Raw genomic sequence first — 24,938 nt, 5'->3', positions numbered from 1 at the left:
ACTGCTGTAAAAATGCAGACTTTTTAAAATTTTTGCATAAATCTCTTAATTGACCTCAGTCCAGATCAAAACTACTAAATTGTTTAGAAAATTAAAGGATTTAACTCTTTAACTGCCAAATTCATAAATGATTTCACTGATTTCGTGTAAAAAAAAAAAAACACATACAAAATGACGTATTTTTAATATAAAAAGTAATTGTGGACTGGATTGTTTTACCTTTTATCACAGCCTTGCACATGTGAATGATTTAGTAACAACATTGGCTTTGATGCATTGTTAGATTTAAATTTTTATTTCTCCCTAATTTACTGTTGGTGGCTGTTTTTGCCCCATTGACTTCCATTATAACCACATTTGATGGTGCATAAATACACAGTCTTTGTTTTTGTTTACTCCATGTAGTTCTGAGAGCTGAGATGCATATTTAGATTTTCTCAAACATATCAAGGTAAGTGCGTAAAGGTCACTCTCACACTCACAGACACACTTTACTCCATGTAAAATCCAGAAACTAAGCTTTTTTTGTCAGGCCTATCTAAAGGATTAATGGTGCCAGTAAAAATGACAAAATTTACCTTAAATTAGGGAGGAAAAAATGAAAATTAATCAAAAGGCAATGTTGTCAAAGGCAATGTTGTTCCACATGTCTAAGATTTCAATAAAAGGTAATTTTTTTTAATAAAAATCCAGTCCACAATTACTTTTTTTATTAGAAATACGTCATTTTGTGTTTTCATCCCGAACATAACAAAAGGTAGTAAATTTGCCCAGAGTGTATCGTTGAGTTTTTAAAAAGTTCAAAGCATTTTCTTATATTATGTGTCAAAATAAAAATTGGCACCAAAAATCATTCTGCTTGCTGAAACACAGAAAAAGGCCAAATTATGACTCAAAATCACCCCAGAGTGGATGAAAACATCCCCAAAAGTACATAAGGATTAAGGAAAAACTGACGTAATTTTGGCATACTATTTCTTAAAACAAGACTATTTGTTTCTTGTTAGAAACAAGACAAAATATATACAAGTTGGAAATATTTTTTTTGCAGTGTTCAATTGAGCAAATAGAGCACAACTTAAGTATTTACGTATCAAGCCTCCAACCTCATTTAAAAAAAGATGTTTACTACAAAACAGGCTTAGAACTATTAATATAGTGATATCATTTCGAGCCATATATAGTGAATAAGAGTTCTTGTGGTTCAGTTTTCTTTGTTCTTTTGCATACAGATTGTGAAGTGTTGAATAATAGGTAGGCTAAGCTCTAGTTAACACAGTTTCTGAATGTGATGTTATCAAATGCCAACCTTTATAATACTTAAAAAAATATGTTGTTATTTGATGTCATGCTTTTAAAATGTGACGTTATTCAATTCATTTGAATGGTTCAACTTGAAACGCTAGCTTATTAGCATTTTGCTTGGGCGATTGAGAATGGTTTCAACCCTACCTGCTTCCAATTGCCCCAAGCAAAATGCTAATAAGCTATTAGCTTGTCTGTGGAATGGTAGAGAAAATTTGAGAAGCTCTCAGCTAGAGAAACAGTTATCAGTAGCCACTAAAAGCCACTAACCAGCATGCAAATAAAGGTACTTGATTTGGGATATAGATCATTTCCAAGTTTTTTTTTTGTTGTTGTTTTTTTTTAGGGATGTGCAGTGCATTAGAGACAATGGAGAAACTAAGCAGGCATCAGAAATCCTATAATTTATTAAAAAGTTATTTAATGTACACATCCATTTTTATTTATCCTGTCCACAGCAGCTTAGCAATTTAGCAGATACATCACTTGATGAACTTCAAAATTATCTTTCAATTATTTGTTCAGTGCTACTAAACTGACGTTTTTAACATTGTTGCACTTCAGATAAATTTATCACATGAGAATCTCTGCTAAAAAAATACCTGTTAATGCCCTGAGCTGTATTAATTTCTGTGCGGCTCTCATTAAGCCAAAGTCACCCGCTGACCTGCTTTAATTAAAGCATTGCTCTGAGATTTTCCTTCCTTTGGGGCACCAAATGATTCATATCTGCATGACGAAGCAAAAACAACAACACAAATGTGTAATTGAGCAGTGCAGTGGTTTGATTGTGGTTACAGTACATTTCAAATGCTTTAAAGAATATGCTTGTGAAAATGTAACATGAGGATACTCACAGTTCAGTGTATCTCTTCCAGTCTTCTCTGCTCACAGATGCTCTGGTGTTAGCCAAAGCTGTGGTCAGGTGAGTTTGGCATATGAGAGAGCCAGGTTTACTGGGGCCGGTCTGGATCTGTGATGATGAGGATTCATCCTGTGACACAAAAGAGCAGAAGATCTCTTCTAATAAGCAGCAATGGTGACTATAGACTCTCCAACACAGTCCCCAGGGTGGATACAGAGGGTGGTCCCCAGAGATACAACAATGGATGGATGAACAATATGATGGATAGATCAATGGATGAACAACTAGAGGCATATAAAAATGGATAGGAAATCTAGATGGGTGGAGGGATGAATGGAAATATGGACGTATGGAAAAAATAGCCTGATAGATGGATGGGAAAAATGAGAGCTATAGCAAAGGACTAGCAAAAGGGATGGAAAATAAACAGATAGGGCAATGGATGGATTGAAGTATGGGAAGATATATGAAGGGTAGTACATCATGAAAATAAAAATAGTTATGAGGATGAGAAATCTGGATAGATGGATTGATGGCTGGATAGATGAAAAATATAGATGATAGAATGACTGGGGAAAATGGCATGGATAGATGAATGGATGGATGATGAATAACTACGGCATCCAGGGATGGATGGATATAATGATGGATGAAAAACTAGAGTGATAGTAAACTTGGATGGACTGACAGATGGATGGGAAAAGTAGAATTATTATAGGGGAAACAAGAAGGATTGATGAGTAGAAGGAAGGAAAAGCTTTTAGAGTGATAGATTGAAAAAAGAAAAACTAGTTGTATTGGATGGGAAAAATAGATGGATGATAAACGGTTATAGTGATATTTAAAAAGACAGAAAGACTAGATATTTTAAATCAATATCAATGTGGACGTAAGATGTGAGGAAAGTGCAGCAACTGACTGTGGTTTTGCGGTAACTATTTTTAACGGTGCTGACTTCAGCTCGGAGGCGTTCAGACTGCTCATGACTCAGTTCCTGGAAGCCCTGCTGCACACAGGACATGAACACAGGGGCATGACAGGAGCCTGGATCCCTCACCGATGCCCCTGTCAGGTCGGGGGCGGTGGAATTGGGTCCAGACAGGCACAGAGAATTCTGGGAGCAAAGTAAACAAATAGTGACAGCCTTAATAGCAGCGCAAAAAGAGCTGAATCAACATACTGTAGTAGCTGGAATGAAATTCAACCAATTGTATTAAAGGAACACTCACTTTTTTTTGAAATAGGCTTATTTTAAAACTCCACTAGAGTTAAACAGTTGAGTTTTACCATTTTAGAAGCCATTCAGGTGATCTTCGGGTCTGGAAGGAGCACTTTTAGCTTAGCTTAGCAAAGCATAGATCATTGAATCGGATTAGATCATTAGCATCTTGCTCAAAAATGACCAAAGTGTAAAATTAATAGTAATATTCCTATTTAAAGCTTGATTCTTCTGTAGTTACATTGTGTACGAAGACCGAGTGAAAATGAAAAGTTGCTATTTTCTTGGGCGATATGTTTAGGAAGTATACTCTCCTTCTGGTGTAATAATAAAGGATTTTTGTGGCTATAGCATGACTGCAACACGCTACAGTGCATCTGTAAAGTATTCATAACGCTTCACTTTTTCATGTTACAGCCTTATTCCAAAATGGATTAAATTCATTTATTTCCTCAAAATTCTACACACAATACCACATATTGACAACGGAAAAAAGATTTTTTGAAATTGTTGGAAATTTATTAAAGATAAAAAACCTGAAAAATCACATGTACATAAGTATTCACAGCCTTTGTTCAATACTTTGTTGATGCAATTTTGGCAGCAATTACAGCCTCAAGTCTTTTTGAATATGATGCCACAAGCTTGGCACACCTGTCTTTGGGAATTTTTGCCCATTCCTCTTTGTAGTACCTCTCAAGCTCTATCAGGTTGGATGGGAAGTGACGGTGTACAGCCATTTTCATATCACTTCAGAAATGTTCAATAGGATTTAGGTCTGGGCTCTGGCTGGGCCACTCAAGAACATTCACTGAGTTGTTGTGAAGCCACTTCATTGATATTTTGGTGGTGTGCTTTGGGTCATTGTCCTGCAGGAAGATGAACCGTCGCCTCAGTCTGAGGTCAAGAGCACTTTGAAGCAGGTTTTCATTTAGGATGTCTCTGTATATTGCTGCATTCATCTTTCCTTCTATCCTGACTAGTTTTCTAGTTCCTGCTGCTGAAAAATATCCCCACAGCATAATGCTGCCACCACCATGCTTCACTGTAGGGATAGTATTAGCCTGATGATGAGTGGTGCCAGGTTCTCCAAATGTAACGCCTGGCATTCACTCCAAAGAGTTCAATTTGAGTCTCATCAGATCAGAAAATTTTGTTTCTTATGGTCTGAGAGTCCTTCAGATGCTTTTGGCAAATTCTAGGTGGAGAGTGGCATTCCATCTTCTGTACTCTACCATACAGGCCTGATTGGTAGATTGCTGCACAGATGGTTGTCCTTCTGTAAGGTTCTCCTCTCTCCACAGAAGAACGCTGGAGCTCAGACAGAGTGACCATCGGGTTGATGGTGGCCACTGTGCTCATTGGAACTTTCAGAGCAGCAGAATGTTTTCTGTAACCTTCCCCAGCCTTGTGCCTCAAGACAATTCTGTCTCTGAGGTCTACAGACAATTCCTTTGTCTTTATGCTTGGTTTGTGCTTTGACATGCACTGTCAACCCTGGGACCTTATATAGACAGGTGTATACCTTTTCAAATCATGCCCAGTCAACTGAATTTACCACAGACAAACTCCAATTAAGCTGCTGAAACATCTCAAGAATGATCAGTGGACACAGAGTAAACCTGAGCTCAATTTAGAGCTTCATGGCAAAGGTTGTGAATACTTATATACATGTGATTTTCAGGTTTTTTATTTTTAATAAATTTTCAACAATTTCAAAAAATCTTTTTTCACGTTGTCATTATGTGGTTTTGTGTGTAGAATTTTGAGGAAATAAATTAATTTAATCCATTTTGGAATAAGGCTGTAACATAAAAAAATGTGGAAAAAGTGAAGCCCTATGAATACTATCCGGATGCACTGTATTTTCAGGTGCTGGGTATTTTCATTCCCCCGGCTCGAGACATGGTTTCTTCATTATAACGTTGGAATGAGAGTACACAGTAGTTCCTAGCCATATCAGCCTAGAAAATAGCAACTTTTAAATGAAATGTTTTGTTATTTTTGAGTGAGATGCTAATGGTCTAATCAGATTCAATTATCTATGCTAAGCTAAGACAAAACTGCACCCACCAGACCTGGAGTTCGACTGAATGGATTAAAAAATGTTAACTCTAATTCTAGTAGACTTGTAAAATGAGCCTATTTTCTAAAGAAGCGGAGTGTTCCTATTAGAAGACATATGAATGGACTGATTTATGCATATTTCTTAAGAATAACTCATTATAACATTGATAAATGACTTTTCACCAGGGACTGGTTGTCCAGTTCGGACTCAAAGGAGCTTCCGAAGTAAAGGCGCCAGATGTTGTGTCGTGGGTCCTCAGGTGGGAGTTCACTGGGCTCCAGCAGCACCATGGAGTGCTCCAGTCCTGCGTCTCCCTCTCCAGCTGAGTCATCCGACCCGCTGCTGTGGTTTAGGAAGATCAGGGAGGAGAGGCTGACATCACTGTCTGACGCGGAACCCAGGTCCTAGACAACAGCAGAGGGAGTCAAAGTCAAACACAAGATACACATTCAGCTTTATACAGTTAAAGTCAGAATTATTAGCCCCCGTTTATTTTTTCCCCAATTTCTTTTTAACGGAGAGAAGATTTTTTTCAACACATTTCTAAAGATAATAGTTTTAATAACTCATTTCTAATAACTAATTTATTTTATCTTTGCCCTGATGACAGTAAATAATATTTTACTAGATATTTTTAAGACACTTCTATACAGCTTAAAGTGCTATTTAAAGGCTTAACTAGGTTAATTAGGTTAACTAGGCAGGTTAGGGTTATTAGGCTAGTTATTGTATAACAGTGGTTTGTTCTGAAGACAGTCGGAAAAAAAATTGCTTAAAGAGGCTGATCATTTTGACCTTAAAATAGTTCCGAAAAAATTAAAAACTCCTTTTATTCTAGCCGAAATAAAATAAATAAGACTTTCTCCAGAAGAAAAAATATTATCAGACATACTGTGAAAATTTCCTTGCTCTGTTAAACATCATTTGGCAAATATTTAAAAACAACAAAATAAATAAATCAAAGGGGGGCTAATAATTCTGACTTCAACTGCATCCGATTATCAAGAGTATTTACAAGGGGGCCTCAGCGAGCTCTGTATGGGGGGTCACATCATATTTTAAAAAATTTTTTGCAGTAGACATTTAGGAGAACGATCGTGTTGCCTTCGTTTATTTTATCCCCTGGCTGACAAAATTTTTTTTTAATTTGTCCTCCACAAAAAGTCTCACTGATTCGCCTTCAGGAGCTAATACTAATGACCCAAGCATCCTGGACCCAGTTGAGGAAGCTCCATACATTTCAGGTCGCAGCGCTAGCAACACAGGAAACACAATATGCAGGAAATACCAAGATAGTTCCCTGACCTATGGTTTTATTCCATTTTCTCTAAGCAAAAAGTCCCTGACCCAGCCACAGTGCATTATATGCGCCTAAGTTCATGCTAACGAATGCATGAGGCCGTACACATTAATAAAACAAATGAAATCAATCTTTTTTTTGTCATAAATACTGCAAACTTAATAAATGTGGAGGGGGGCCTAACAATATTTTCCGGGGGGAAAAGGGCTCACAGGCAAAAAATAAATAAATAAATAAAATAAAATTTGGGAACCACTGTTATTCAACCAGGCCAGTTATTCAAATAATAATACTTATTAGAGTTATTGAAGAATTAAAAAATATGTATCAGTCATATACCATTCTGGAGTTTGTCATCGGTAAGCTTTGTTACTGTAAGAAGTCTCTTCTGCTCATTAAGGCTGCATTTATTAAATCTAAAATACAATAAATATTTTGAAATATTATTTCAATTTAAAATAATTGTTTTCTATGTGATATATTTTTTTAAAAAGTAATTTATTCCTGAGATTCAAAGGTGAATTTTCAGTTATTTCTCATCAGTGCCACATAATCCTTTAGAAATAATTATTATTATAACTACATTTTGAATGGTCATCATATACAGCTCTTTCTATAAACATGAGGCAGTCGAGATGTTTTCAAAACTGCTAATAATACAAATTGCGGTAACACTTTATTTTAAGTCACAATTAATGCTACTAACAAACCATAAACTAAGACAAACTGCTAATAAGCTGCATATTAATAGATAGTGAGGTAGTAGTTAGGTATATAAGATCATACTTTACCACAACTCATATACAGTTCATATCTTAATAATAGGCAGGTAATAAGCAGGTGTGTGAATTTTGGCTTAAAACTAGTGTTCACAGAAATGTTTTTCGGCACCAAATCTGCAAATGAAAATGATTTCTAAAGGATCATCTGACATTTAAGACTGGAGTAATGATGATAAAATGTTAGCTTTGTCATCACAGAAATAATTCTAAAATATAATAAATCTTTTACATTTCCGACTAGATTTCATTATTGTCATGTTATATATTTTAGACTACATATTTTTTATTATATTATACAGTGCTCAGCATATGTAAGTACACCTGTCATAAATCTTTCTTTTAAATTCATATTTTTAATTGGAAGCTATACAGCATTACATTTGTGCATATACATTAGATTAGTCAGTACTGAAGCCAAATCTGGAGCGTATCTAACAACATAACTTACGATAACAGTCCAAAAAACTAGTACACCCAAATTTATATGTTATAGAAAAATATTAAATACAAATACAAAAATGGGAAAAGTCAAAAGAAGAAAAAAAAATTGAAACCAAAAATTGAAATTTTGTAGGTTGTAATTTTTTTTTTTATATTTTGCATGCATTTTATTGTATTATCTTTCAATTTCTAGATATGTTTGGTGACTAAAGTATTATTCTAATAAATATATCTGTTTAATAAATCTGTTTTCTTTAAATGCACCTAAATATATTGCCTAAATTTACTGAGAAATGGATCAAAATATTTATTGTCAAAATAGGGTGTACTCAATTATGCTGAGCACTGTATGTTTGATAAAATGAACAGCCTTGGTGAATGTTAGAGACTTATTCTTTTACTACTGTACAACAAATCTTGCAGACTCTAAACCTTTAAACAACAGAGCATATATGTTGACCATTGACCGCTGTCCTTTACTCATGTGTCCCAGCCACTGAAAAATCCATACAGATCACTAACTAATCTTGCTGCCAGTGTTGAGTGCTTGTCTGAGTTTGTATTTAACACACATGCAGTAGGTTGGGTCCCAGGCTGCTGTGTATGGCTTCTAGTTGAGCGTTATAGAGAAGTGCCTTCAGATCAGCTCCAGTGAACAGCTCTGTTGCTCCAGCAATCTGATCCAAATCCACATCTGCACCCAGTGGCACAGAATGAGTCAAGGCCTTCAGGATCTCCAGCCGGGCCTCCTGAAGAGCACATTTACATCTGCATATAAATGGATTTTTAGGAGTAAAGAGGTTAAACCGATGTGGGCTGGATTTAGCATGCTGACCCGATCAGGAGGAGGGCAGTAGAGAGACTTGTCCAGTCGTCCGGGTCTCAAAAGAGCAGGATCTATAAGGTCAGGACGACTGGTGGCAGCCAGGACATACACGCCTGCAAATAAAACATACAGTTGAAGTTAGAATTATTAGCCACCCTGAATTATTAGCCCCCCTGTTTATTTTTTTTCATCAATTTCTGTTTAACGGAGAGAAGATTTCTTCAGCACATTTCTAAACATAATAGTTTAAATAACTCATTTCTATTAACTGATTTATTTTATCTTTGCCCTGATGACAGTAAATAATATTTTACTAGATATTTTTCAAGACACTTCTATACAGCCTAAAGTGACATTTAAAGGCTTAACTGGGTTAATTAGGTTAGGGTAATTAGGCAAGTTATAGGGTATATGCCACGCTAGTGTGTTTGCCATACTTATAAACTTCCGGTGACCTGTTATTGTGAGTTTTTTCCAATTTTATACCGTTCCTTTTACAGCATCGATGTTGTAATGTAATTCAAATACAATCAGTTAAACAGACTTTGGCATTCATTTAGTTGCTCAAGCGTAAAACGAGACAAAAAGCCATTTACTCGCATAAGCCCATCAGAATCGGCAGGCAAGCGCAGAAGCTCCATTGAATATACTGGGGTAAAATAAATGCTCATATTATAAAGACATGGCGGGGATGTGTTATTTAATGCAGTGCTTCTTGTACAATCTGAGACCCACTTCATATCGGATATCACTCAGCCAGTGGAGAAAACAGACCTTAAACGCCCTGATTTTGCATTGGCATACATATCACCGGAAACGATTAACCTAGGTTACTGGCAAATTAAAAGTCCTATTAGCATGCTTCAGCATATACCCCATTGAATAAAGATGCTTTGTTCTGTAGACTATCGAAAAAAAAAAAAAAGCTAAAAGGGGCTAATAATTTGGACCTTAAAATAGTTCAGAAAAATTGAAAGCTGCTTTTATTCTAGCCAAAATAAAACAAATAAGACTTTCTCCAGAAGAAAAAATATTATCAGACATACTGTGAAAATTTCCTTTCTCTGTTGAACATCATTTGGGAAATATTAAATAAAAGAAATAAAAAATTCAAAGGTGGGCTTCAACTGTATATATTATATACAGTAACTTTCCTAGAACACATAAATACAAGTCTGTCTTTGAAATATTTACATTTTACTAATAATAATTCATGACTTTTTCCAAGTCTTTCAAGTAAATTTAATTCATTCATTCATTCATTCATTCATTCATTCATTTTCCTTCGGCTTAGTCTATTATAGTGATTATAGTGAATTTCAAGTCACTATAATCTTCTATGTGAAGCTGCTTTGAAAATCTACATTGTAAAAGCGCTATACAAATAAAGATGAACTGAATATAGTGGAATGAACGGCCAACTATTCCAGCGTATGTTTTATGCAGCAGATGCCCTTTCAACTGCAACCCAGTACTGGGAAACACCCATACACACACGCAATCACCCACACAAATTTATACACTGCAGCCAATTGAGTTCATCCAATTCACCTATAGCGCATGTCTTTGGACTGTGAGGGAAACCCAGAGGAAACCCACATGAACACCGGAAAACATACAAACTCCACACAGAAATGCTTACTGACCCAGACTAGACTAGAACCAGCGACCTTCTTGCTGTGAGAGGACAGTGCTAGGACAGCATGCCAAACCTGCTAATATTATCAAGCAATATCTAAGTGCAAACTCTTGAATTTCATCTGAAATTTTAGTCGGCTTCATTTAAACAGAAATTTCTCACTTTCTCATAAATATATATAAAAAGGCCACAACAACAAAAGCTCCAAAAGTATCAAATTTATTTACTCAAAAAGGCTATCACGTATCGAGCACCGGCTCTTCATCAGACGTTACACGCTTAAATTGAATAAATTTGATATTTTGGAGCTTTTGGTGTCTTTAGATATATATTTCCATACTTTTTATTTGGCTGAGCACCCAGTTGAGATTGATGTGCATGCTTTTGAAAAATTATTAGGTTCAAACGGAAGAAACTCCCGCTGTAAAACGCATGTCAAGATCTAGCATTTGACCCTGATGTACTGTACCTGTGAGTCCTTCCACTCCATCCAGCTGTGTGAGCAGCTGATTAACCACACGGTCTGTGACCCCAGTGTTATCATGACCCCTTCGAGGAGCCAGAGAGTCAAACTCATCAAAAAACAGGATGCAAGGCTTTGCTTGTTGAGCCCTTCAGCAACACAAACACACAAACACAGTGATGACTCTTCATTCTAATTCATAAAGAGGTGTCTGTGTGCATTCTGACAGACCTCTGAAACACATCTCGCACCGCCTGCTCACTGGCACCGATATATTTGCTGAGGAGTTCGGGACCCTGGAGAAAAATATACATATACGGTATAGTGTGTATTTATTAGACTTTACAGTGCCTTCCATTAATATTTAGAAAGAAAAACCTCTTGAACAAGTTATAATACTTAGAAGGGGTGCAGATATACATCAAATTGTACTGTAGAGGGAAGCGTTTTTATTTACATATTAAATACATTGTCTCCAAGAATTTGGATTTTGACTTGAAATCTTTTTTGTAATTGTGTGTGTTTTTGCATGTTTGTGTGTATATGTGTTTTCAGTCATTTTCTCAGTTTGTTTCAACTTTTTTTCTTATTTACTTACTCATTGGTTAATTAGGGAGATGATTAGGTATGATGTGTATAGTTTGACTTTATCTTGAGTTCTCTTGTGTTTCTTGTGTGACATGATAAAGACTATGTGGGTTAAAACGCTGTGGAATTAAATTTGTCTTTTGAGAGCTAAAGTGGCAGTGTGCAAATTTTTTTAAAAACTTTTTTTCCACAAATATTGGCACATTTGGTAAATTTGAGCAAAGATTATCGTCACAAAATGTTTAAACTTTTTGCTCAAAAGAAGCTGAAGTTTGTTTTGGATGAGAGTTAATGCTTTTTTTGCTGACAGTTTGTGGTGATGTAGACGATGTTGGATTGTAGTTTTGGACACTTTCTGACCCCAAGACCAAACTAACTTCTGCAATTCTCCAGTTGTGATTCTTGGAGGTTTATTGACCACTCAAAACATCCTTATAACAGTGCATTGGAAAATACAGACATGTCGTTTTAGGATAATTCATAGCTCTTTCAGTTGACTGGAATTTCGTAAATACTGCCTTGATGGTGTAAATGGACATTTGCAGTGTTTTTAGTAGTTATTTATTACATTTTGTAAGGCACAAAAACCTAAAACCTTTCGCAGCCATGTTTTTTTTTGTTATTACACGTTGTGATTAATGATTGAGAAAGTTTGGACGTTATGTTTCCTTATATTTATAGTTCTGTGAAACAGGAGATAATAACTGTAAAATGAACTTGTTCCACATTACCCAAGAGTATAAAAAAATAAAATATCAATGCTGTGTTTGAACTTGTTTGTTTTAAAGAGAATTTTCTAATGTTAGTATTCCAAGCAAACAAAAAAAAAAAAGGTCAAACAATAAAGAACTTTTTTTTCACAGCCTTCTTTACTCATATTTATAGTTCCAAGGGCACTCCGATATTAAATATATAAATAAATATAGATTTTTTGATAGCAATATGCATACATTACACATTCCCTCACCTTGATGCTAATGAAGTTCATGCCACTCTCTTTGGCCACAGCTCCAGCCAGTAGAGTCTTGCCTGTCCCAGGAGCTCCATACAGCAGCACACCAGAGCACTGACGCAGGGGCAGACTGGAGAAGAGCAGCGGGTACTGGACACAACATGACCAAACAACACACCATTATTATTCAAAATTCAACAGTCAAAAATGGTAAACTTTTATGTTTAATGAGTTATGATGGACTCTTTGTAAAATAGTACCTTAGCCGGCAGCAGTATAATGTCCATCAGGAGCTGACGTGCCTCATGAAGACCTCCAATCCTCTCCATCCCGGCCCCGCTGGGCACCTGCAGCTGAGCGTCCCACAGAGACGGAGGAGTGAAGCCTTGAAGAGCCTGTCTGAAGTCCTTACAGCTCAAATCTGCAGATCCAGAAAAGTGAGATTAGAGAAAAAAGCTACATCACAGAAAGACTATTGTGGGTGAAGTGCTTGCCTTCAGAGTTGTGTAGTGTGTTGGCATGGATGGCCCTCTCCAACAGCAGATTAAGGTCTCGCGCCATGAATCCTTCTGTTTCTTTGGCTACACTGTCCAGATCAAGAGTAGTCTGACAGACCTGGAAGCTCTTTTTCACTATCAAAGACCTCAGAATCTCAACTCTCTGAGCCTATAAAGAGAAACCGTAAGAATGTTAAGCCTTAAAAACAAGTCTGTAGCTTTTTTCACATCACATTTTGAATGATAATGTTTATTAGAAAAACAGCAATTCATATTTTTTCTTTTCCCTGTACTGACCTGATCTGGCGTTGGGATCTTGCAGAAGCTCTGGAAGAAGTGTGAGCCCTGCACCGCAGTCAGAGTCTGATGAAGAGTGTGTTCAGTCTTCGCTGTGACTATCAGAGCGATGAGACTGGATCGAAGCACTATCTCATCCACCAAATCCTTCAGACCTAAGGAGAACACGCAGAGAGTCCACCCTGTTCTTCATACAGTAATACATGTAGAAGCAAGTGTGTCTGTATGAGGTCTTACTCTGTGCAATGTGCTGCCGTTGTACAGCTTCTGGTCCGTGCTCATGTTCAGGTGAAGTGGCAGCACCGGCCACATGATCCAGGTCATCCAGCAGGACCACTGAGGGCTGCCTCCAAACCGCCTGCTCAAAAACCTCCTCCAGCCTCTGCCTTACTGTGTCTGTTCTTTTACCTAAGCAATTCATGCAGTAAAAATAATTATAAACAAGAAATACGATTGATAAAAGACATGTTAAAGGACAGTTACATTTTCAGGCAACCTTTCAGTGTCTTGCAGTCCAAAACTTGAATGTGGGCATCCAGGTCTTCACTGGCCTTTCTACACAGCGCTCTGGACAGAGAAGATTTTCCACTGCCCTGCACAGAAAAGCCAGAAATCTACCACATACACTACATCTATTCCACCGCCCTTAAAAAGCAGAGACGCATGGCATCAGCAGCACTATTGTACTGTTATTACTGCTGTTACAGCTATGAAAACTGAGCAGTGTGCCAAACAACAGAGCTCTTCAACCCAGGTTCTTAGCATTGTTTATGGTAATGATCTTGATGTGATTTTGCATTTACATCAACAGACAATTCAAGCACTAAAGATGTAAATATTTAGAATGCATATTATCAAATAAAAGGCAGCCTTCTTGAAGACTTCTTTCAAGAACACCTTACCAACCACATAAAGCAGTTTATAAAGTCAAGCAAACAAGACAGCATATCGCCCAACCAGCACAAGATGTTATTTAGATGTTGTTTTTTTGGGCTAAATCAAGCTAGAATATCACGGACGTCTTTTAGCTCAAAAATCAATGTGAAAATTGGTCTGTCAAAAACATTGGAAAATTTGCTTGACACCTGCATAACGTTTAAGGCTCATCACTCGAAGGATGTTTTTGGTCACTCGAAGGACATCCACATTCGCTTCTGGACACTCGAATTATTTCCACATAACATTTGCTCACGGTCAATCGAAAGGCATGTGCATAACATTAACTCCAGGTCACACAAATAACATCTGCATGATGTTTGTTCCTGGTCACTCGAATAACAATCGCATAATGTTTGCTCCCGTTCACTCAAATCATGTCAGCATAATGTTCGTTCCTTGGCATTCGGATAACATTTGCATAATGTTTTCTCCTGGTCACTCGTATGACGTCAACAAAACATTCACTCCGGAGCACTCAAATAATGTCTGCATAATGTTCGTTTCTTGGCATTTGGATAACGGTTGCATAATATTTGATCCCATTCACTCGAATAATGTCTGCATAATGTTCGTTCCTGGTCACTCGAATAACATTCGCATAATGTTTGCTCCCATTCACTCAAATAATGTCCGCATAATGTTCGTTCCTTGGCATTCGGATAACGTTTGTATAATGTTTGCTCCCGTTCACTCAAATAATGTCTGCATAATGTTCATTTCTTGTCATTTGGATAACGTTTGCACAATGTTTTCACCTAGTCACTCGTATGACGTCAACAAAACATTCACTCCTGAACACTCAACTAATGTCCGCATAATGTTCGTTTCTTGGCATTCGGATAACGTTTGCAAAATGTTTTCACCTGGTCATTCGTATGGCGTCAAAAAAGCATTCACTCCAGAGCACTCAAACAATGCCCACATATTGTTCGTTCCTTGGAATTCGGATAACGTTTGCATAACGTTTGCTCCCGGTCACTGAGATAATGTCCGCATAATTTTCGTTTCTTGTCATTCGGATAACATTCGCATAACGTTTGGTCACTCAGCTTTTGTCTGCTTAATGTTTGTTCCTTGTCATTCGAATTATGTTCGCATAATGTTTTCTCCTGGTCACTCGTATGACGTCTACAAAACATTCACTCCTGAGCACTCAAATAATGTCCGCACAATGTTGTTCCTAGGAATTCGGATAAGGTTTGCATAATATTTGCTCCCGTTCACTCAAATAATATCCGCATAATGTTCATTCCTTGCCATTCGGACAAAGTTTGCATAATGTTTGCTCCCGCTCACTCAAATAATGTACGTATAATGTTCGTTCCTTGGCATTCATATAACGTTTGCTTAATGTTTGCTCCTGTTCACTCAAACACTGTCCGCATAATGTTCGTTTCTTGTCATTTGGATAACGTTCGCATAACATTTTCTCCTGGTCACTCGTATGACGTCCACAAAACATTCACTTCTGAGCACTCAAATAATGTATGCATAACCTTCGCTCATGGTCACTTGAATAATGTTCGCATAATGTTCGTTCCTAATCACTCGAATAAAGTTCACATAACATTCGCTCCCGGTCATTTCAATAACGTTTGCATAACATTTGTTCTTAGTCACTTAAATAATGTTTGTATAACGTTTGTTTCCGTTCACTGAGATAATGTCTGCATAATTTCGTTTCTTGTCATTCGGATAACATTCGCATAAAGTTTGGTCACTCAACTTTTGTCTGCTTAATGTTTGTTCCTTGTCATTCGAATTACATTCGCATAAAGTTTTCTCCTGGTCACTCGTATGACGTCCACAAAACATTCATTCCTGAGCACTCAAATAATGTCCGCACAATGTTCGTTCCTAGGCATTCGGATAACGTTTGCATAATGTTTGCTCCCGTTCACTCAATTAATGTCCGCATAATGTTCATTCCTTGGCATTCGGACAAAGTTTGCATAATGTTTGCTCCCGTTCACTCAAATAATGTCCGTATAATGTTCGTTCCTTGGCATTCGTATAACGTTTGCTTAATGTTTGCTCCCGTTCACTCAAACACTGTCCACATAATGTTCGTTTCTTGTCATTTGGATAATGTTCGAATAACGTTTTCTCCTGGTCACTCGTATGACATCCACAAAACATTCACTTCTGAGCACTCAAATAATGTACGCATAACCTTCGCTCATGGTCACTTGAATAATGTTCGCATAATGTTCGTTCCTAATCACTCGAATAAAGTTCACATAACATTCGCTCCCGGTCATTTGAATAACGTTTGCATAACATTTGTTCTTAGTCACTTAAATAATGTTTGTATAACGTTTGTTTCCGGTCACTTGAATAACGCTCTCCTAACGTTCGCTCCTGGTCACTCGAATTACGTCCACATATTGCTCGCTCCCGTTCATACGAATTAAGTCCAGATAACGTTCACTCATGGTCAATCGGAGGACATCTGCATAACATTCGTTACCGGTCACTCAAATTTTATCTGCATACCATTCGTTCCCAGTCACTTAAATAAAGTTTGCATAACGTTCGTTCCTGGTCACTCAAATAATGTCTGCATACCATTCGTTCCCAGTCACTTAAATAAAGTTTGCATAACGTTCGTTCCTGGTCACTCAAATAATGTCTGCATACCATTCGTTCCCAGTCACTTAATTAATGTTTGCATAACGTTCGTTCCTGGTCACTCGAATAATGTTCACATTAAGTTCGCTCCCTGTCACTCGAATGGCGTCAGAATAATGTTTGCTGCTGGTCATATGAATATCGTCCGCATAACGTTTGTGCAACATAAAAAGGATGTCTTTTACTTTTCAAATTACAACCAAGCATCTTTTTAAATGACTTGAAAAATACATCTTTTTAACCTGATTTTTATGTTGTTTAAATGTCTGTCACTGTATATTATGTGACAGTGTCATCTTTTTTGATGACTTTTGCTGGTAAGCAAGTATTTTACTCTTAAGCAAGTATTTCACATCAATTCAAGAGTCTACTTACCCAAAATATTTGCATCGAAAGATCTCTGAAATATTAATGTATATAATAAACTATTCCATATCTGATAAGTACGCTGTGTGTCTGAAGGTTACCTTTGCACCTGTGACGAGCAGAGCTCCTCCCCTCAGTCCCCGTCCTGTGGAGATGAGCTCACGTGACAGTGAACCTCCCATCAGAGCATAAGAGATGTGCTGGAAAGCAGCCCTGCTGATGTCCTCTACCCCACTGAGCAAACACAGACAACAGCCACACAGACTCCTCACTAAATCAATCATGTGTGCAGCTAATTATATTAAATAATGATACTTTGATATTTCCTGTTTTAAGAAGAAAATGAGCATACCCAAGAGAGCTGAGAGAGGGAAAGCCAAGACACGGAACTTCAGTATCATTATCAGAGCCTCTGTGGTCAGAATTATGTAGTTCTCTGGCAATCTAAACAAAGATTGTTTATTGAGCAGGCAAGAGAAAGAAAATTTGTCTTTAAAATACAATGCAATTTAGAGATGGGCAACTATTGATCTTAATAGATATCTCAATATTTCTGACTATTTTCCCACAATGATAACCAAACAATGTTTTTCCTGTCATCATTATAGATTAAAAAACCAAGTCCCTGTCCTATTAATGACACACTGAATCATTTAGTCAAGCGAGTCATTAGAAAAGTCCAATTCATTTAGAAATTGATTAACAGTCTTTATGAACAGATCACTGAATATTTGAATCGTTCAGGAACAAAACACTGGAATGTTGCTGCTGCGAGACACAAATATTCTGCTCCTGCTTTATTTCTATTTTACTGACCAGTGAAAGTGACAAAGTGAGTGTATACTCAATATCAACTTGAGCATCATTAAAACAACAATTACAATATTTAATATATTACAATATATACAGTTGAAGTCAGAAATATAAAAAACCCTGAATTATTAGCGCCCCTGTTTATTTTTTCCTCAATTTCTGTTTAACAGAGAGAAGATTTTTTTTCAACAAATTTCTAATCATAATAGTTTTAATAACTCATTTTTTATAACTGATTTATTTTATCTTTGCCATGATGACAGTAAATCATATTTTACCAAATATCTTTCAAGACACTTCTATACAGCTTAAAGTGACATTTAAAGGCTTAACTAGGTTAATTAGGTTAACTAGGCAAAATAGGGTAATTAAGCAAGTTATTGAATAACGATGGTTTGTTCTGTAGACTATTGGGAAAAAATATATAGCTTAAAGGGGCTAATAATATTGAGCTTAAAAATTTAAAACTGCTTTTACTCTAGCGAAAATAAAACAAATAAAACTTTCTCCAGAAGAAAAAATATTATCAGACATACTGTGAAAATTTCCTTGCTCTGCAGGCTCTGTTAAACATCATTTGGGAAATATTTAAAAAAATTAATAAATAAAAAAGATAAATAAATAAATAAATAAATAAAAAAAAAAAAAAATATATATATATATATATATATATATATATATATATATATATATATATATATATATATATATATATATATATATATATATATATATATATATATATATATATATATATATATATATATATACACACTTCATACCTGCATGTCTGTTTTTCTTAGTAAATTGTTTGACAGAAAGAACAATTCATCCTCCTGCTGCTGCTCTGGTTTTAGCACAGTCAAAGCAAACTCTTCCTTTCCTGTGAACAGAGAATTCCCGGTTAGTATGTAATAACTGTAGTGGCATTGAAAGAGTTGTAATATCTTTGAAAGAATCACTGATTGTTCTTCCTCCCACCTTCAGCACAGGGTAAGAGAATGACTTTAGATCGTCCTGTCAGGCACGTCAAAGGCTGATGGCTCTGCGCATGCAACCAATTGAGGAACGCTGTTTGAATATATTCTTCTTTTTCACTCTCGGCCTGCAGAGAGTAAGGAATAACAACTTTACAATACAGTATTTATTATTAAATAATTAATTTATGTTTGAAAGAAAAACTTGCCAATGGTTGCAATGGTTGAACCATGACTGTTTCAGCTAGTCTTGGCATTGATTTCAAAGGCTGAATCCTCACAGCTGAGTGAAGGTCTATCTTCAAACGCCTCTGCAGCATCTTTGGGATCTATAACAACAACAAAAATTATAACTAGGGATGTACAAAATTTCAGTATATCGGTATCATACTGGTTATCCAATATAGTTATTCTGATTGGCTGGAGGGTGTGCATTATTTTCATTGATATGCACAGGTAGTTCCAGTCAGTTTTGATCACAGTTTTAAATAAATGCGCTTCTCCCAAACATATGAAGTTACTATAGACCATTTTGAGGGATGTAAAAAATAACAATGGTCCTGACGTATTTCCTGTTTTACATTTTAAATTTCCATAGCTTCTGAGAGTCCAAAATGTTCCACATATTGATAAATACTGTTATGATAGCTGTTATAACACCATGTTATGATTGAATCGGCTCTTGTTACAGACATGAATAGCTTGACAACAAGCAGGAAATGCCAATGACATCACCACATTGAAATGGTCTATAGCAACTCACATGTGCTGCATGTGCTTGTCTTAGGACTTTTTAACCTATATTTGTTCTCAGGTGTATTTTAATTTTTTTTTGGCAGATCACAAAGATAAGTTTCATAATTTATGATGGTGATATTACACCGATCTGCGTGTTTGTCTTATTGCTTGGATCTTTTGTTTTAAAGAAGAAAAACTAAAGCTAAAACAAATAAACTTTGGTGACACGGTACAGGTGAATTGAATAAAGTAAATTGGCCATAGGCTATGTGTGTGAATGAGTGTGTATGGATATTTCCCAGTGCTGGGTTGCAGCTGGAAGGGCATCCGCTGTGTAAAACATATGCTGGATAGGTTGGCGGTTCATTCCAATGTGGTGACCCCTGATGGATAAAGGGACTAAGCCGAAGTAAAATGAAAGAATGAATGAACAGATATTACAATTCTGGCCAAAATGATGATAATATTATACATTTTATATATTAAATGAATAAATATATCTTGTTGAAAGTTGGTAAGAAATGAGCAGTGGTGTAGTTTGATAACTTTAAAAATGTACATTGTGATAAAAAAAAAATTATAATATAAAAATGATCCCAAAAAAATGTCAAAATAAAGTTGTATGTACACTTGACTAGACACTTTTAGCCATTGAGATTTCCTATACAGCATATAACAGTGCTATTAATTTATTAGTTAAACTTTATTTAAGAATTAGATAAAAACACACTGAATTTGTAAATTATTTTCAGATGTTTTTCTATCTAATGTTTTAAAACTTCACTTATTTAAAGAGCCCCTATTTTGCATTTCAAAAAGTCATATTTTGGTTTTAGGGGTCTCCCAACAACATGCTGATATGCATGCAAGGTCAAAAAACACTTTCATTGTCTTATAATATGCATTTATTTTTACCTTTATTATCCCAACGACTCCCATATGATTTGTTCAGCGATTTATTTTTTCCCAAACAGTTACTGATCAGGAACTGTAAAAGTCCCTTTCAAAGTCTGACAAAGTCCCATACATAATAGTCTCTGCTGCTCCTACCTTCAATAGCAAACGGTCAATGGTTATTGTATCTAGCACTACATATTTTGTGATGTACCGTATCGACGTCGACGTGTTCAAGCTGAAGATCCAAACCCAACTCAATTCATTTATTCGACTCCGAGTCGACTATTTCCTTAAAGAATCAATATATTTAAACATGGTGCACTTTCGGATTTAAACCTCATCTGTATTTTGTTCATTCCCTTATTGCTGTGTTACACACTGCGTGAAAGCTCATTTTCAAAAACCCATAATAGGGGCTCTTTAAATGTTCCACCAGAGCACTGCTAGATGATTATGATGATTTTTTTTAAGTCATGTTGATAAGCAAGAACTACTTCAATGACTAGTTTTCTAAATGGTTAAGTTGTTTTTTATCAGACAAAGTTCCCTTCATGAGAAGTCATTAATATAAACAATTTACTCCATAACAAGTATAATGATAGAATAACTCACCCAAACCTTTCCAGAGTAAATTTCTTCGCATTTATTGAATTCTTGATCCTCCTGTAGCCTGTTTATATCGTGACAAAGCATCCTGACCACAGCAGAATTCTCCATATTCTCCTCCGTGTCCTTCTCTTTATGCGATGGATCTCTGATTTTCTTCTTTTCCATGGCCTGCTTGACTTTCTCCCTGAGCTCTTTAGGAGAAAGGATCTTTGAAAGCCTACCATACGTTAGTGCAGACTGTCCTGGGTTCCAGTTATCTTGCTCTTGAAGGTTCCATGGCAGTATATGGACATCTCCATGACACGATCCAAGATGGCTGACAGACTTAGGAGGGCTTCCGCAAGTCCGGAGGATACAGTCTTTCAGGATGATAGGAATTGTGGGAACTGCAATATTCTGCTTTGCAGGCTCACGTCCTCTTGTAAACAAATATCTAACCAGGCCTTTCAGATCAGTTATACCTCCCCAATGGCCTTCATTCAAACTCTCCGGATGATTATTAAATGGATCCTGAGGCACATTTGAGGTGGAAGATGATGTGATATTAACGTTTTGATGTTGCAGATGTTGTGTTGGCTCTTCTGATCGAGGTTTGTGGAGTAGTTCATTCCCTGGGTGTAGTTTTGGGGAGACGATGAGCTCAGTGAACTGCTCCAGTCGGCCGAATGGTACAGATGGACTTAGGGATGCTAAAAACACACAAAAAAGAAAGAATTATTAATGTAAAGGACCAGTTTTTAATGTAAAGGACATTTTAAAAAGGGCTGGCTGGCTGACCGATTCTGATATAGATGACAGTGTGCTGGTCCACCCACACAGGAAAAACACCATCACTAAAGACCACCCGGATCTGATCCAGGATTCGCTGCTCCAGAGCCAAGCTGTGCAGCTCCTGGAATAAAGTACAGTCAGTTTTGATAGAAAGTTTTTATAATTTCTGATGTGATCTGATATAAAGAGGTAAAACAAGTATTGAACACATCATGATTTGTGCTGGTAAATATTCACTACCTGTCTTGTCGCCTATCCAAGTTTAGGAACAATAAATAATAACTTGACTTCTAGTTGATCATTTGGTATCAGAAGTGGCTTATATGAAAGGCAAAGGCCTCTAGATTACGTTTATTTTACCTAAATAAAATATGATCATGCCTTGATTTTTAATTATTTAATTAGGACAGTAAGGTCTGACTTTGCTTAGACAAAAGTCTTGTCACTTAACAGAAATAATATACAGTATAGAATATAAAGTCATGGTGCAGTGGAAAAAGATTTAATATTGTGTATGACTCCATCAAGTGCAAGAGTGTACCAATAAATAGACACAAGTAGTCAAAAAAGGCTCTTTAAAAATATGGTAATATGTATCTTGCGATTTAATGCATGCTAATACCAGGTAAAACTGGACCCAAGTTATATGCATTAAAATGCACACATCACTATCTGCTAAACATCTACAGACTGAATATAAGAGGTGAACTCATTATGAACTCACCAAGATCTCCCAGTCATCTGGAGACAGAGGCTCTACAGACACCTGCTGCACTGACTGCACTTGAAGACAGGGCCGAAGATACCCCTAAAACACAACAAAACCATATTAAATGCATCCAAATAATGGGTCTCAAACTTTTTGAGTCCAGAGCCCATATTTGTCGACAACACGAAGATTAGAGTTAAGAATACACGTCTTTAAAGGGGTACTATTATGACCTTTATAAGTTTAACCTTAATAAGCATTCTACGTTTACATTAGAATATATGCTATCTGTGAAAATTCTGGAGTTATTTATTTTATTGATTCAAATTTATTTTCCAGTTGTTTGTGATTTAATGGATGAGGAAATTTAAATAATAAATTTAAACATAATAACATATTTGTAAAAAAAGTTATTAACAATTGCTTTTGGAATAATAGTTAAATAATTTACAAGACATTTTAAGGCCTAGAATATGTAGATTCATCACTTTCGTATGTTTTTAAATACAAATACTTACTTACTCCCAGGGCCATTTTATATCAAAGTTAATATTTAGCCACATCATATTGATGTTTCGTAACATCTAGTTTTTTTTTTTGGGGTTGTTTTCCCAACGCTCAACACCCAACCTCGAGGACCAGGACATGCATACACTACAGACAATTAAGCTTACCCGATTCTCCTACAGCATGCATCTTTGGACTGTGGGGGAAACTGGAGCACCCAGAGGAAACCCATGCAAACATGGGGAGAACATGCAAACTTCTCATAGAAATGCTAACTGACCCAGCCTGGGCTCGAACCAACGACCTTCTTTCTGTGAGGCAACAGCGCTACCCACTGTGCCACCATGTCGCCCACATTCATATCATTCCAAACTTTTACAACTTGAAAGAAAATGGAATAATATACCAATTGAAAACTCTTTCAGTGCAGATAGATTTCCACTGCACTTTTTCTGCATACAGTTTTCGGTTAGCAGCATTCCTAAAAATCTTTTCTTTTTGAGTTTGGTAAAAGAAATGCATGCAGATTTGTACTTTATTTGAGGAGCTAAAAAAAGCCAACTAAAATTAAATGTTTTATTTAAATGTTGTAAATGAATCAGACTTTTAAAATGTAAATACTTGACAGATAGAGGACAACGCACAAGACATCTGTGAGCAAATCAATGCAAAGGCAGGAGCAGCTCGACTAGTGTATTCAGCATTGAACTCCATTGTGTTATAAATGGGATTGTTTGTTTTTTACTATAATAACTTCATCAAAAAATGTTAAAAATTATACTGCATCATTATTAAATATGCTTTAAAGCAACATTTTATAGTTATTTTTAAATAATACACAAATAAATTAGAGAATTAACCATGGCAAATTTATTGTAATATGGTTTGGTATATTTAACTTTGGCCCACAGTCCTCAATCAAGTTTGGTTTTTGGCCCTTTATAAGAAAAGGTTTGGGCACCACTGCTTTAGCCAGTGACCAACCTGTTCTCCATTCTTGAGTCCAAGCTTCTCTCCTAGCTGTCTGCTGATCTCAACACTGTCCTCTGGACCTGAAGCCCTGGACCTGATCCAGCTGAGGAACACCGGTGCAGAAACACCCCATGACAGCTCCAAAATCTGGTTCTGAATTCACATTAGCGTTAGACTAGCAAAACTTCTAGCACTTTGCATATAACGAAGGTCAGTCATGTAGTACAGTACTAGCATTTGATATGTATGCATTAAAAAGCAGCTAGCAGAACACAAACCTCATGTAGACAGAGATGGGTGGCGAAGTTTGATGACAGGTGAAGAAAACAGTTCTTGGAGGTATTAAAGACCAACGTGACAGGTTGAATCCCCTGGCTTCCCAACATTGCCTGCGAGGCTGCAGAAACCTCGCTCCTGCTAGAAACTTGTCCCTTATTTTATGCTATTGTGGTGTGGTTTTAAGCCAGTATGCTAGAGCTGTCAGCATGAACTACGTTAGACATTACGAGTACATGTGTGTCGATAAATCGTAAGCGCTGTACATTTTCGATTAGCTGAGTCTGGCAGTGTTGCCAGATCTCGCTGTGGAAACGAACAGAAAGTGGAGATATTGCTGGTGATTTTTTTATTTAATATGACCAAACTTTTAAACTAAAATATAATACGAATTTACTTAATAACTGCAATCCACGAGGATCTACTTCCATAAGAAAATATATGAAAAAGGTCGCGCAATATATGCTTATAAAAACCGGCGATGGCTACCC

General features: G+C 36.4%; 1 protein-coding gene across 1 annotated transcript; it reads right to left on the bottom strand.

Moving 5' to 3' along the window:
• Positions 1-1,712: 1,712 nt before the first annotated feature.
• On the bottom strand, positions 1,713-24,678 carry pex1 (peroxisomal biogenesis factor 1). The gene is made up of 24 exons (XM_056479993.1): positions 24,450-24,678; positions 24,184-24,324; positions 22,708-22,791; positions 21,990-22,104; positions 21,216-21,901; positions 19,178-19,297; positions 18,973-19,096; positions 18,774-18,874; positions 17,531-17,622; positions 17,280-17,412; positions 13,739-13,835; positions 13,480-13,650; positions 13,243-13,397; positions 12,943-13,114; positions 12,709-12,869; positions 12,464-12,598; positions 11,140-11,204; positions 10,915-11,057; positions 8,816-8,919; positions 8,553-8,729; positions 5,640-5,861; positions 3,090-3,284; positions 2,163-2,299; positions 1,713-2,034 (listed from the first exon to the last, which is right to left on the bottom strand). Exons 1-24 carry the CDS (start codon positions 24,555-24,557, stop codon positions 1,950-1,952), a joined length of 3,723 nt encoding a protein of 1,240 aa, XP_056335968.1. The 5' UTR covers positions 24,558-24,678; the 3' UTR covers positions 1,713-1,949.
• Between the last annotated feature and the right edge of the window lie 260 nt (positions 24,679-24,938).

Source organism: Danio aesculapii, chromosome 19 (assembly GCF_903798145.1).
Source record: "Danio aesculapii chromosome 19, fDanAes4.1, whole genome shotgun sequence".
Lineage (NCBI taxonomy): Eukaryota > Metazoa > Chordata > Actinopteri > Cypriniformes > Danionidae > Danio > Danio aesculapii.
Note: the sequence above shows the minus strand (reverse complement) of the source record. Positions and strands in the feature narration are given on the sequence as shown.